The sequence below is a fragment of the Geotrypetes seraphini genome, chromosome 4 (assembly GCF_902459505.1).
Source record: "Geotrypetes seraphini chromosome 4, aGeoSer1.1, whole genome shotgun sequence".
Classification (NCBI taxonomy): domain Eukaryota; kingdom Metazoa; phylum Chordata; class Amphibia; order Gymnophiona; family Dermophiidae; genus Geotrypetes; species Geotrypetes seraphini.
Genome location: NC_047087.1, coordinates 300,417,583 through 300,432,897, shown reverse-complemented (window position 1 = coordinate 300,432,897; position 15,315 = coordinate 300,417,583). Strand labels below are relative to the sequence as shown.

The 15,315-nt window shown below is 47.2% G+C and overlaps 1 protein-coding gene across 6 annotated transcripts in view; it reads right to left on the bottom strand.

The window, feature by feature from the left end:
• Positions 1–15,315, bottom strand: part of SORCS3 (sortilin related VPS10 domain containing receptor 3) — a 1,299,528-nt gene that overhangs the window by 110,403 nt on the left and 1,173,810 nt on the right. For all 6 annotated transcript variants that reach the window (XM_033941704.1, XM_033941705.1, XM_033941708.1 and 3 more), the window contains one exon: positions 12,039–12,152. In XM_033941704.1, the coding sequence (XP_033797595.1) occupies positions 12,039–12,152 (114 nt within the window). The remainder of the gene's footprint in view (positions 1–12,038; positions 12,153–15,315) is intronic.

The following is a 15,315-nucleotide window of genomic DNA, read 5'->3' as shown; positions in this document are numbered from 1 at the left end:
ATTGTCCTGTTTGTCTGTTTGATTAGATTGTAAGCTCTGTCGAGCAGGAATTGTCTCTCTTCATGGCTAATGTAATGTACAGCGCTTTATGTTTCTGGCAGCACTACAGAAATGTAAAAATAATAGTAGTAGTAAACTCTTGTAGCCACACCCAGAGCTTGACACCTAATTGCCACCTCAGTTTGGGCACACTATATATACCATACCATATTTTTCTTATACCTCACAATTGTCTACTGGGAATCATTGTGGCACAGTGGTTAAAGCTATAGCCCCAGCACCCCGAGATTGTGGGATGCGCCACTCTAGAAATCAAAATGTAGCAAAAGTAAGCCAAGTAAAGGGCAATCAAGCCATTGTGATATCACTGATGAGGCTGGCTCTTAGGCATTGGTGGAATGAGGCATTATGATGTCACAATAGCAGCTCTGGTTATCAGAGGCTGACACTTTTCACACTATTTATTCGTTCAATTTTCTATGCTGTTCTCCCAGGGGAGTTCAGAATGGTTTACATGAATTTATTCATGTATTCAAGCAAGTCACTTAATCCAGCCCCCCCCCCCCCCTCCCTCCCTCATTGCCCCAGATACATTAGATCAATTGTGAGCCCACCAGGACAGACAGGGAAAAATGCTTGAGTACCTGAATAAATTGTACTTGTGCACAGTCGTGGTGCACGCTGCTCCTTGTGACCCTGGGCAAGTCACTTAATCCAGCCCTCCCCCTCTTATTGCCCCAGGTACATTAGATCAGTTGTGAGCACACCAGGACAGACAGGGAAAAATGCTTGAGTACCTGAATAAATTCATGTAAACCGTTCTGAGCTCCCCTGGGAGCAAAGCATAGAAAAATGAACAAATAAATAGTGTGAAAAGTTTCAGCCTCTGATAACCAGAGCTGGTATTGTGACATCATAATGCCTCATTGCACCAATAAGAGCCATCCTCGTGATGTCACAATGGCTTGATTGTCCTATACTTGGCTCACTTCTGCTACATTTTGATTTCTAGAGTGGTGCAGTGGTTAAAGCTACAGCCTCAGCACCCTGGGGTTGTGGGTTCAAGCCCACACTGCTCCTTGTCACCCTGGGCAAATCACTCAATCCCCCCATTGCCCCAGGTACATTAGATAGATTGTGAGCAGCTTAGCTGTTCATAAAAACGCAGACCCCTGAAGAAACCAATAATTTGGCGAAACGGGTCCCATTGGGCCAAGAATAAACTTTAGAAGAATCAGCATAGAAACCAAGATAAGTGCTGGTTCTTTTCACATTTTCATATCTATCACAATAAGCACTTTAAGATGTTGCAAGCACGAATAGTTTAAATTTAAAAAAAAAAAAAATAGTATGCACAGAGCTCAATGAAAGATATCCAGTACCCGCTTAAGCTGATTTAAAAACTCAATGACTCATCAGCGCAGGGATCCGAGAGCTCAGTTGCGAATTATATGACACATATTGGAGGCAATTGTGTTTAAAAAATCCGTAAGGCAGCTAGTTTGATAACAAAAGAGGACTTTTATCCATTGTTTATTATTTAGGGCTCCTTTTACTAATTAGCGCTAGCGGTTTTAGCACGCGCTTAGCGTACGCTACAATGCCACACGCGCTGCAATGCCATGCGTGCTAGACGCTAATGGCTCCATAGAGCTGGCATTAGATTTTACGCATAGCGCGGGGGTTAGCCCGCGCTAATCTGCTGCGTGCGCTAAAAACACTACCGCAACTTAGTAAAAGGAGCCCTTAGTGTTCCACTATATCGCTGTCTGTATACAGTCTCTTCCACTGTAAACCACTTTGAACTGCTTGTGGTATTGCGGTATATAAGAATTAAGTTATTATTAAATTCATGTAAACCATTCTGAGCACCCTGGGGAGAGGAGTTTAGAAAATTAAATAAATAAGATCATGCACTATAGCGCTTCAGTCCAGGACTATAATGAGAATAGATGTACAGTGGTACCTCGGTTTGCGAGTGTTTTGCAAGACGAGCAAAACACTCAGCAAACTTTTGACTCGCAAACCGAACACTGCCCCGATCAACGAGCACTTAACAGTCCAGGAAGCGCCGCTTCGGGGGATTCCTCTTCCGTCTTCCGGCCAGCCTTCTACGTCGGGCGCCTTCCGCAGGTTGGAGGACCTCTGTCTGGGCCTGCGCAGCCGGGTGCTGTCCCTCCTGCGCGTTGCGTGTGACGCGCACAGTGTCAATCATCGGCGTTGTGCGGGTCGTGCACGGCGTGCGGGTGGGGCGGCGCTCGGCTGCGTGGGCTCGGGTGGGGTCTCTCCAGCATGAGAGGGGCATCCGATGTGGAGGGCAGGCCGGTGGATGGAGACATCCCTCTGAAGGCACTGCGAGGTTCTCCGGCGGCTGGCATCCCCCTCCCGAAGCAGCACTGTGGGATTCTCTGGTGGCTGGCATCCCCCCGAAGCGGCACTGTCGGGTTCTTCTTCCGATGATGGACAAAGGAGGCAGACTGAGGAGACAGGGCTGCAGCACCCGGCCCCAACAGGTACAGACTCCGGGTTCTGCAACCAATCGTTGCTGTTGCCACTATTGTCTATGGGGAACTTTGTTTTGATAAACGAGCATTTTGGATTACGAGCATGATCCTGGAACGGATCATACTCGTAATCCAAGGTACCACTGTATTTTTATTAGCCTTCCTGACGAAACCCCTTCGTATGCAGCCCATGATTTGTCTTCGTCCAAGGCAAGACAAATCATGGGCTGCATACGAAGGGGTTTCGTCAGTCGTAAGGCGGAAGTCATTATGCCATTGTATAGATCCATGGTGAGGCCCCACCTGGAATACTGTGTGCAATTCTGGAGGCCGCATTATCGCAAGGATGTGCTGAGACTGGAGTCGGTGCAAAGAATGGCCACCCGGATGGTCTCGGGACTCAAAGATCTACCATACGAAAAACGGCTTGACAAATTACAGCTAAGGGTGGAGGGCCATGTATGTTAATGCACACAGTTTAGGCAATAAAATTCTAGAACTGGAAACTGAAATTAGGGATGCCAACCTGGACATGGTGGCAATATCCGAGACTTGGTTCACGGACGCACATGGGTGGGATATGGCTATACCGGGGTACAATCTACTTCGTCAGGACAGGAAGGGCAGGTTAGGTGGAGGGGTAGCACTATACATTAAAGAGGGCATCAAAACCACCAGGATCACTGATGTCAAGTATACCGGGGAGTCCCTCTGGATAAACCTGGCAAGAGGTGGCAAAAAATGCCTGTATCTTGGTGTCGTATACAGACCTCCAAGACAACCGGAAGACATGGACGCAGAATTAATTGAAGACATAGAGAATATAACTCTACGGGGCGACACTGTACTGCTAGGAGACTTCAACATGCCGGATGCAGACTGGAACACATTTTCAGCAACAACCAGCAGCAGCAGGAGGCTTTTGACCTCCATAAAAGGAGTACATCTCAGACAAATGGTAACGGAGCCCACTAGGGCCCAGGCGATCCTAGACCTGGTACTCACCAACGGGGAAAGCGTCTCAGAGGTCGCGGTAGGAGATACGCTAGCCTCCAGCGACCATAACATGGTATGGTTCAACCTTGGGAAAGGATCCCCTAAATCAATTACAAAAACAAAGGTGCTCAAATTCCGGGACACCGACTTCGCACGCATGGGAGATTTCGTTCATCAGAAGCTGCAGGACCAAGCAGAGACCGGCAATGTGGAAACTATGTGGTCGTACCTGAAATCATCTATATACGAAGCAACTAATCGCTACATAAAATCAGTAGATAAAAGACAAAGAAACAACAAACCCCAATGGTTCACTGAAGAGATCTCGCACCTCATTAAGGAGAAGAAAAAAGCATTTCTTTCCTACAAATGTACGCAGAGAAAAGAAACTAAAGTAGAATATAAGACCAGATCTGCGGCGGTCAAAAGAGCAGTTAGGGAGGCCAAACTTCGAGTGGAAGAAACTCTGGCAAAAAACATTAAAAAAGGGGACAAATCCTTCTTTAGGTATATCAGTGACAGGAAAAGGAACACAGACGGTATAGTACGCCTTAGACAATCGGACGGAAACTACGCGATGGCAGATTCAGAAAAAGCAGAACTACTAAATGAATATTTCTGCTCAGTCTTCACCCGCGAAGCACCGGGACACGGACCACAGTTGATGATAAAACAAGACATGGATGACCCGTTTCAGAATTTTGAATTCACACCTGGGGACGTCTACAACGAACTGGCAAAGCTAAAGGTAAACAAGGCCATGGGTCCGGACAATTTACACCCAAGAGTGCTCAGAGAATTGAGAGATGTTCTGGCGGAACCGTTGACAATGCTATTCAATCTCTCACTAAGTACGGGGATAGTTCCGTTGGACTGGAAAACAGCCAATGTCGTTCCTCTACATAAAAAGGGTTGCAAGGCTGAGGCTGCGAACTATAGACCGGTAAGCCTCACCTCAATAGTGTGTAAACTCATGGAAACACTAGTTAAATATAAATTAGATACGATCCTGAACGAGGGAAATCTCCGGGATCCCAGCCAACATGGATTCACCAAGGGTAGGTCATGTCAGTCCAATCAGCTTCTTTGACTGGGTAACAAGAAGACTGGACTCAGGAGAGTCCTTGGACGTCGTGTACCTGGACTTCAGCAAAGCGTTTGACAGCGTCCCACACCGCAGGCTGCTGAACAAGATGAAATCGATGGGATTAGGAGAGACTCTAACTGCATGGGTTAAAGATTGGCTTAGTGACAGACTTCAGAGGGTGGTGGTTAACGGTACCTTCTCTAAAATGTCAGAGGTGACTAGTGGAGTGCCACAGGGTTCAGTCCTGGGCCCACTCCTCTTCAACATATTCATTGGGGATCTAACTCAAGGGCTTCAAGGCAAGGTAACCTTATTCGCTGATGACGCCAAACTATGCAATATAGTAAACGGCTATAATCTACAGGATGCTATGGAGCAAGACCTGCGTACTTTAGAAAAATGGTCCTTGATCTGGCAGCTGGGCTTCAACGCCAAGAAATGTAAGGTCATGCATCTCGGTAACGGAAATCCTTGCAGAACCTACACCCTGAATGGAGAAACTTTAACAAGGACTACGGAAGAACGAGACTTGGGAGTGATCATCAGTGCTGACATGAAGGCAGCCACTCAGGTGGAGAAGGCTTCATCTAAAGCACGGCAGATGATAGGTTGTATCAAGAGAAGCTTCGTCAACAGGAAACCTGAAGTCATGATGCCATTGTACAGAGCCATGGTGAGACCTCATCTGGAATACTGTGTGCAATTCTGGAGGCCACATTACCGTAAGGATGTGCTCAGAATTGAATCGGTTCAGCGGATGGCCACCAGGTTGGTCTCGGGGCTAAAGGGTCTCCCGTACGAAGAAAGATTGAGCAAATTGCAGCTCTACACTCTCGAAGAGCATAGGGAGAGGGGAGACATGATTGAGACTTTTAAGTACATCACGGGACGGGTCGAGGTGGAAGAGGATATCTTTCTTCTCAAGGGACCCTCGACCACAAGAGGACATCCGCTCAAACTCAAGGGAGGGAAGTTTCGTGGAGACGCCAGGAAGTACTTCTTCACGGAGAGAGTGATTGAGCATTGGAACAAGCTTCCAGTACAGGTGGTCGAGGCACGCAGCATCCCAGACTTCAAGAACAAATGGGATACCTATGTGGGATCCCTACGAGGTCATGCCAAGGGATAGGGTCACTAGGACTTGAATTGGCGGGTCAGTAGAATGACAGTACAATTATTGTACTTTAGGGGTCAGTAGACTTAAGAGGGTGGGTAAATGGTGTGGGCAGACTTGATGGGCTATGGCCCTTATCTGCCGTCATCTTTCTATGTTTCTATGTTACTCGCTCGAGGAGCGCAGAGAGAGGGGGGACATGATCGAGACGTTCAAGTATCTTACGGGCCGCATCGAGGCGGAGGAAGATATCTTCTTTTTCAAGGGTCCCACGACAACAAGAGGGCATCCGTTGAAAATCAGGGGCGGGAAACTACGAGGTGACACCAGGAAATTTTTTTTCACTGAAAGAGTGGTTGATCGCTGGAATAGTCTTCCACTACAGGTGATTGAGGCCAGCAGCGTGCCTGATTTTAAGGCCAAATGGGATCGGCACATGGGATCTATTCACAGGGCAAAGGTAGGGGAGGGACATTAAGGTGGGCAGACTAGGTGGGCCGTGGGCCCTTATCTGCCGTCTATTTCTATGTTTCTATGTTTCCTGAATGGAAGGTAGGAGGGTATCTGCCATGAGCAAGTTGGAAGGCAGTTTCATATTTTACGGCCATGGAACTCAAAGAAAAGAGTGATTTCCTCTGGACTTGACATGGGGAGACTGAGAGAGGACATGATCGAAACATTCAAAATACTGAAGGGAATAGACTTAGCAGATAAAGACAGATTTTCACCCTCTCCAAGGTAGAGAGAACGAGAGGGCACTCTCTAAACTTGAAAGGGGATAGATTCTATACGAACATAAGGAAGTTCTTCTTCACCCAGAGAGTGGTGGAAAACTGGAACCCTCTTCCGGAGGCTGTTATAGGGGGAAAACACCCTCCAGGGATTCAAGACCAAGTTGGACAAGTTCCTGTTGAACCGGAACGTACGCAGGTAGGGCTAGTCTCGGGGCGCTGGTCTTTGACCAGAGGGCTGCCGCGTGAGCGGACAGCTGGGCACGATGGACCACTGGTCTGACCCAGCAGCGTCAATTCTTATGTTCTTATGGGGAAGTAGCAGTTTGTGTTATTGGGTCATTCTTTGCGATTTTGAATTGGATTCTGTTCTTGACTGGCAGCCAGTGTAGTTCTGCCATTAGCAGAACTGGTCCTTTTAAATCGGGCCTAGCGAAGGGTTCAGTCTAGCCACTGTGTTCTGGAGTAGCTGCAACCTCTAGACCTTTTTGGGGGGATGTTGCAGTAGCCTAGATATGGATGTAGAACTGCTTGAGCAAATGTCCTAATGCTGGTTGGGCCCAAGGCAGATCTTACAGATAATTTACCAGATAATTTACAGATAATTCAAAATCTTGCCGTTAAACTTATTCACAATGGTAAAAAATACGACCCTGTAAGCCCTTTCCTAGTTGCCTCACACTGGCTTCCCCATTAACCATCGCATTACCTTTAAAATTCTACTTTTAGTATTTAAAACTTTATCCACAAACGAACCGCAATTTATAAACAGGATCCTTATTCCATATAACTCTTCTCGCCCCCTTCGTTCTTTGACCCAAGGTCTCCTGGAAGTCCCTTCTTTAAAAGTGATCGGCACTAGACGACATGATATATTTTCAATAGTAGCCCCCCCAAGTCTGGAATTCTCTACCCCAATATATAAGAGACGAAAAAGACATTAGCCGTTTTAAAAATAATCTAAAAACCTTCTTGTTTAAAGATGCTTTTACCCTCTGATTGGAATAGTTACAGTGCAGTAGACTCTTTATCAAAAATCAAAAAGAAACCCATCCTAATGTTTTTTCCCTTTATTGTTTCCCGGTTTTCAAAATTATTAATATTGTAACTTTATCCCTTCATTCCTCTCACATTCAGTTTTGTCTGTTGGTCTGTTTGTCGAACCCCTTTTCTGAGTAGTTATTTTTTAATTTATATGTTGTATGCATATCTTGTATTTTAATGTATGCATATTTTGGATTTTAATGTAATTCGCTTAGTAATTTATGTATAAGCGATTCATCAAATTTCTAATAAACTTGAAACTTGAACTTAAAACTTATCGTCCTCAGCTGTGTCAGTCTGAAGAAGGTGATCTACTCTTCTATGGTGAGATCAGAGTCCAGGATTACTCCTAGTACTTTCGATGTCTCGTTTATTGTGCGCTTCTCACCCGAGAATAGAGTTAGCTCTGAGTGAGGTGGTGAGTTGTGGTCACCGAACCAGAGCATCTTCGTCTTCTGCTTCTTTAGTTTAAGGAACTTCAGTTGTGGCCACGTTCTTAGATCTTCAATCAGTTTTGATCTGTGTTGCAGTCTGTCTGTGAAGGGGTCTTTTGCTACACAGAGGACAAAGAGGTCATCTGCATGGGAAAAAGTGTGAACTTGTGGGAAGGAGAATCTCCTGCCTCAGTGGCGTAGAGAGGGTGAGAGGCACTCGGAGCGGTAGAAACCCCTCCACTGCCCTCGTCTCCGCATCGGCTCCTTCCCCGATCCCACCTGCCATGTGCGCTCCACGGTCCTTCCCTAGTGCTGCCCGCTGCATGCACCCCCCACCTCCTTCCTTTCTCTTCAGTTCCCCTGTACCTGTAGTTAAAGTTGTTGCATGTGGTGGTCAATAATGTGTTCCTCATGAACCCATCGGCTCTCCCTCTAACATCTAAGATCAACCTAAAAACGTTCCTTTACAAAGACGCTTTCGATTAAGTACTCATAAACAGTAACACAATGATGCATTAATTTTAATTCCCAACCTCATGTTTTGCCCCTACCTCTCTTTTTATTGAATTTTGTATTTCTTATCCCTTTTCCCTTTATTCATGTCTTGTCAAGTATGTATATAGTATATGTTTAATGATTATGGACAATTAATGTTTTAGATTATATTTAATTTTTATTTTTTATTTTTTAATAAGGTAATTTTGTATTCACTTCTATTACTTTGTATTTATGTTCATCGCTTTGAAATTATGACAAAGCGATTAATCAAAAATTTAATAAACTTGAAACTTGATCTCTTCCTATGCACGGCACCCGGAAGTGACATCGGTGGGAGAGCCGACGAGGTCGCAAAGAGCATGTTGTTGACTGTTGCGAACAAGTATGGGGGAAGGGAAGGGGGCACGTGTGTGGAGGGGAGGAATGGGAAGAAGTGTGGGACCGAGAGGAAGAGGGGTGCTGGTGCCCTCACCAACATGGCGCCCGGGGAGGACCGCCCCCTCGTTCCCTCCTTACTATGCTACTGCTCCCGCCCAAGGCGCTTCATGCCCAAGGCTTTGTAATCAAGGCTTATAGCCTTTGTGGTTAGAGTTTGTAGTCCAGAGCAGCAGCAAGCTGAGGGGGGAGGGGGGGGGCAGCCCATGCAGAAATACCGGCTCATGCAGTGCAAAGACAAGGGTCAGGTACAGTCGTGGTGCCTGAGGACTGGAGAACTGCCGTTAGGACAGTGAACGTTTAGGGGCCTGTTCACACAGCAATGAAATGAGGAGTATCAGCTGAGGCGATAAGCAGGGGGAAGAAAAAAAATGAGTCAGGAGTAGTTGCAGAAGGAGAGACATCTCTCATTTTTCTTTCTCTTTAGAAAAAAAAAAAATATATATATATATATATTTATGCAATTTTCAAAACCTAGGGCTCCTTTTACTAAGGTGCGTTAAGGCCTTAAAGCGCAGAATAACGCACGCTAAATTGCCGCCCGTGCTAGACCTTAACGCCAGCATTGAGCTGGCGTTTTTCTAGAAGCATACCACGCGGTGTAGCGCGCAGTAATTTCGTGCATGCGCTAAAAACGCTAGCGCACCTTAGTAAAAGGAGCCCTTAGAAGATGCGTCTTGACCCGGAACGTGCGAACGCTGAAAGAACAGAAACGTTAAACCGGCCTCTCACAAAACAAAGTCCGCCATCCATTACTTTTTGCAACCAGCAGCAACAACCTTGTCAGACTCCGTAAGGAATGCGACTGAAGAACTGGGCAAGCCGTTGTCCTTGCCACTTCAAGCTCAATCTATATTTAGTAACGATTGCTCAGTCAAACTGATTCTCAAGATATCATTTTTGCTTCTCTTGCAAAAATAAAAATAAAAATTAGTCAACATTCAAAGACACTTGTGGGGTCAGCACTGATTATGAGTTTTTTTAATTCATTGCCAGTTGAGAGATACATTTTCAATGCCCCTCGTATTGGCTATTTAATAAAGTGGTGCTTATTTTTACCATAAATGACAAAAAATGCACTTATTTGGAGCCTATTCTGTCAAGAAAAATAGGTCCCTGCTTTCCTTTATAGAACACTATATATTGTCACACCAATTGTGACTATATTTTAGGCACAATCACTTATCATATAGACTTGGTCCCAAAATGAGAGACCTGGTTTATATTTGCGCCATGGCGCCCAGCGCCCATCCCCCCCCCTCCCAAACTTGTTGCAGGCCTCTGCCGGGCTGCCAGGCCCTGCACCCTGTCCCCCCTCCCTGCCCTGTCCATTGTACCTCCTGTCTGTCGTTATCCTGCATGCCCTGCGCCTTCCGTATGACCTGCGTACCTGGAATCCCTGGTGATCCAGAGGTGTAGCAGGCAGGAGCTCCTGCCCCGCTGCTGAGCCAGTCGCTGTCGCGTGTTCTGGAGGTTCAGCTGTACTAAGCAGGAGCTGAGCGGCTTCCTGAATGGCTCCCGCAAAATCTCGCGGGACTCCCCGCAGCCATTCAGGAAGCTGCTCAGCGCCGAGCAGCAGTAACCAAAGCATGCTCTTGCTCGGTACAGCTGAACCGCCAGAACACGCGGCGGCAACCAGCTCAACAGTGGGGCACGAGTACAGAAAGCTCACTCCTGCCTGCTACACCTCTGGACCACCAGAGATTCCAGGTACACAGGTCATAGACATGGTGGCATGCAGGATAGCGGCAGAGAGAAGGTATAATGGACAGGGCAGGGAGAGGGGACAGCGTTCAGAGCCTGGGAGGGAGCAAGGGAGGGAGGGAGGACATGGTGGAGAGCCTGGCAGGACAGGGAAGGAAGGGGGGGGGGGGCTGGGTGCAGAGCCTGACAGGGGAGGGAGGGAGGGGGTGTTGAGTGCAGATCTTGGCTGGACAGGGCACTTGAATATTAAGCCCCACATCTTATATTCGAGTCAATCATTTTTCCTCCTTTTATGGGGGACAAATGGTGGTCTCAACTTATATTCGGATCGACTTATATTCAAGTATATACAATACACCAGCCATAAACCCAGTGTGATGGTTTTGCCAAGATTGTTTAAAATACGTAGATAAATTACAACATTCTATAATTTGCATGCATAATTGTGCGCCTCGCCCAGACTCTGCCCAAGTGCCTGCCACCCACCCTCAAACTACACACCTTCAGTGGCAGAGTGGTTAAAGCTACAGCCCTAGCACCCTGAGGTTGGGGGTTCAAATCCACACTGCTCCCTTTGACCCTGGGCAAGTCACCCAATCCCTCCAGGTACATTAGGTAGATCATAAGTCCATCACGACAGATGGGAAAAATGCTTGAGTACCTGAACAAATTCATGTAAACCAGTGGTGTCAAACTCGCGGCCCGGGAGCTACATTCGGCCCGCCAGGTACTATTTTGAGGCCCTCGGTATGTTTATCATAATCACAAAAGTAAAATAAAACCGTTTCTTGATCATATGTCTCTTTAGCTATAAATGACAATATTATTATTAAGACTTAGCCAAAAGGAAAGATTTGTAAACTATAAAGAGTTTTACCTCATGCAAAATTGTCATTTCTTTAATAAGACATTAACTATTGTTTCTGAGGCCCTCAAAGTACCGACAAATCCAAAACGTGGCCCTGCAAAGGGTTTGAGTTGGAGACCTCTGATGTCAACCATTCAGAGCTCCCCTGGGAGAGCAGCATAGAAAATTGAATAAATAAATATTATTATTAAGAGGTGCAAATTCAGCCAATTTCTCAATCATTTGGTTTACATATTCTGGAAATGAGTCTCTATTTTCCCATAGCACTCAATAAGCCACAATGTATACCTTGTATCTCAGTTAACATATTTCATTTGGTGCCTTAGTAATAAAGCAGCGTCCAAATACAGATATTGTTATCACTGAGAGGCTGAAAGGCAGCCAGGCATGCAGGAAAAATAGCACAAGGTCACCAGAAGCTGAAGGTGTGCACTGAGAGACAAGATGAATGAAGCCAGAATAAACTGAATTTTCTGCCATTTCTACCAAATTGAAGACACACTCCACTCCCTTCTCTACAGACACGTCTTTACACCACATCCATACATTAGCTTTCTCCTTACATGTAAATAATGAAAATAATCTGAAAAGCAGATGTTTTAAGTGCTTCGTCTAGTTCTTACCCTGTGCTCTTCAGATAACTCTGACCCAGGCTGCAGTCCCTGGACGGTGAGGCTGGATTATACCAGAAAGCAGGACTACACTGGTTGCTGCCATGCCTTTCAAATCCATAGTCGCTGCCATGCAAAACAGAAAGCGAAAATTAAGAAGACAAGAGTTTGTACAACACAGATGAAAACGGCAACAGTGATTTCTGAACTACGTCATCATCTTTCTCATTTTACGAAGACAGATGCGATAATAGGTTTTTACCAGTCTCTGGCAAATTCTATATACACTTCCCCCTCCGTATTTGCAAATTCCATATCCACGGATTCGCTTATTCGCGGTTTTAAATTAAAAAAATTATTTTCATTTTTCAGGCTATTTTAAGCCCTGTAAGCCCCCCCCTTAAGCCGTACCTGGTGGTCTAGCGGGTTTTCGGGGCAAGAGCGATCTTCCCACGCTCCTGCCCCGTGCAGATCGCTCACAGGAAATGGCTCGAGAGACTACGGGAGCTCAAGGCAGCCATTTCCTGTGAGCGATCTGCACGGGGCAGGAGTGTGGGAAGATGGCTCCTGCCTGAAAACCCGCTAGACCACCAAGTAAGGCTTAAAGGGGGGGGGCTTTTAGGGCCTAAAATAGCCGGGGGAAGTGGGGGTTAGGGGCAGAACCGGCCCGAATATTATTCACGGTTTTTTAATATTCGCAGGCCGGCTCTGCCCCTAACCCCCACGAATATGGAGGGAGAAGTGCAATCCGTCCAAAGTTAAACACATACATTGGTATGCCTAGTCGATGCAAGCACCTAAATTAATTGGTTAATTGACTTAATCGGTGTCGATAGCTGGCACTTAACACTTCGTAATTACCACTAAATGGACTTAATTGAAAGTTGGGCGCCTAACTTGAAAAACGTGATTCTATAAAGAGTAGGCACCAAGGCCCGGATTCTCGAACTGGTGTCTATTTTCTCGGTGCCAGTAGGCACCCCTACCTCCGTTAAGAACACCATCCAAATGGCGTTGTTAATGGAGATTTGAGGCGCATACCGGCGCCTAGAAAATCGGCGCTGGAATTGCACCTAGGTAGGCTCTTTAGGCTGCCGAACACCAAAATAGGCTAGGCCAACGCCAGAAGAGGCATTGGGCTTCCTGAAGCGCCTACACAGGCGTGATTCACACGAAGACAGGCACTGTAAATGTAGGCCCGGAAAACCCGGGCCTACATTTCTGGTGCCTGTTTCTGTCACCAAACTTTTGCGTCGGCGAGATTCCAACATTAGCGCCGATGTGTGACTGACGCACATTCGGTGACTGCTGATACGGGCGCCCGTTCGAGAATCCAGGCCCTAGTCCAAAGTGCCTACCTAAAAGTAGGTGCGGTTAGGGGAGGATCAGGGGCCTAACTTAGGTGAAGGTTCAAGCCCAGCCCTGCTCCTTGTGATAGGGTTATCAGACGTCTGGATTACCCCGGACATGTCCTCCTTTTGAGGACATGTCTGGGGATCCGGACAGCTTTTCGAAGCCCAGACGGCGCATGTGCGGACACAACATGGTTACGTCACGTGCACGTGATGTTATTGTGGTCGTGTCCATGCACGTGCGGATGCCGTCTGGGGGCGGGGCTGGGAGGCGAAACAGGGCGTGGCTGGGTTGGAACTGGGCAGTCCTGGGGGTGTGGCCATGGGTCCGGATTTTCCCAAAGGAAAATCTGGCAACCCTACCTGGGCATGTCACTCCAGGAATGTGGAAGCGATGATCTCAAACACCAGTTTATTGTAAACAGTCAAAAGTCTTCACATGTAAAAGCAAAACAAATACTTGACAACTCCAAGTAGTACACAGTATAAAGTCTGTGGCATGGACCCGACACGGTCCATGTTTCGGTATAAAACGGGGGTAAATGACATGCCCAGGTTCACAAGGAGCAACATGAGATTTGAACCCACAACCACTGTGCCACACACTCCCCATGGTAGACGGTGCTGATTTTGTAGGTGACCAATATAGAATTGAAACCTCTGTGTCTGCAGCAAAGAGGCATAGAGCAGGGATGTCCAACTTTTTGGCTTCCCTGGGCCACCTTGGCTGAAAAAAAAATTTTTCTGGGGCCGTGCAAACGCTGCAGCAAGACAGAGGAGGGAGCCGCCAAGACGGTAAACACCGGGGGATAGCAGAGGAAAACGCTGCATCGCCCTCGACCAGGGCCGCACAAAATACTTCACAAGGCCACATGCAGCCCTCAGGCCGCAGGTTGGACATCCCTGACATAGAGGGCATTTTTTTTAAGCCCATTTCATAAGTAACATAAGTACTTTGGAGCAATTTTACAAAACACTTTCTCTGCTTTTTGCGGGTACACAAGCGTAACCAATGCGCAATGTTAGTTCTATTTTACAGAACGGCGTAAGCAACCATTATACACAGAGGGCGGCATGAATGTTAGTACTATCTCTAGAGGGCCATAACATTACTCAATGTTGAAACTTGAAATGCCTCGAGCTCCTTAGACTAGGGTTACCAGATGTCTGGAAAAGCATGGACATGTCCTCTTTTTGGAGGACTGTCCGGCGCCCGAAGGAATTTCCAAAACCCGGCATTTTTCCAAGTTTTGGGAAGTCCTGAGCTCAGCAGCCGCACCTGGAAGCCTTCATGCATGCGTGAACGTCACCGTGATGATGTTGTATGCACATGTGCGACGTCATTGCATCCGCAGATGAGCGAAGGCTTCTAAATGCGGCCTTGAAGCTCAGGGAGGTTTGTAGGTGGGCAAGGCTGGAGGAGCAATAGGGAGGAGCCGGAGGCAAAACGGGGTGGGACCTGGGCCAGAATGGGGCAGGGCCAGGCACCCTCTTTTTTACAAAGAGGAAATCTGGCAACCCTACCTTATACCCTCTGTGACAAATAAATAAGTACAAATTTAACTAAAAATCATAAAAACAAACTGCTGGGGTAGCTATTCTGAACATACTGAAATCGCCAAAATTCGGTTATCTGAAGAAGAACCCCACAGTGCCGCTTTGGGGGGGGGATGCCAGCCGCCGGAGAACCCCACAGTGCTGCTTCAGAGGGATGCCTCCTCCATCCGCCGGCCAGCCCTCCACGTCGGATGCCCTCCGCATGCTGAAGAGCCCCCACCCGAGCCCTCACAGCCGAGCGCCGCCCCACCCGCACGCCGCGCACGACACGCACAACGCCGATGATTGACACTGTGCGCGTCACACGCAATGCGCAGGGGGGACGGCACCCGGCCGCGCAAGCCCAGACAGAGGTCCTCCAACCTTCGGAAGGCACCCGA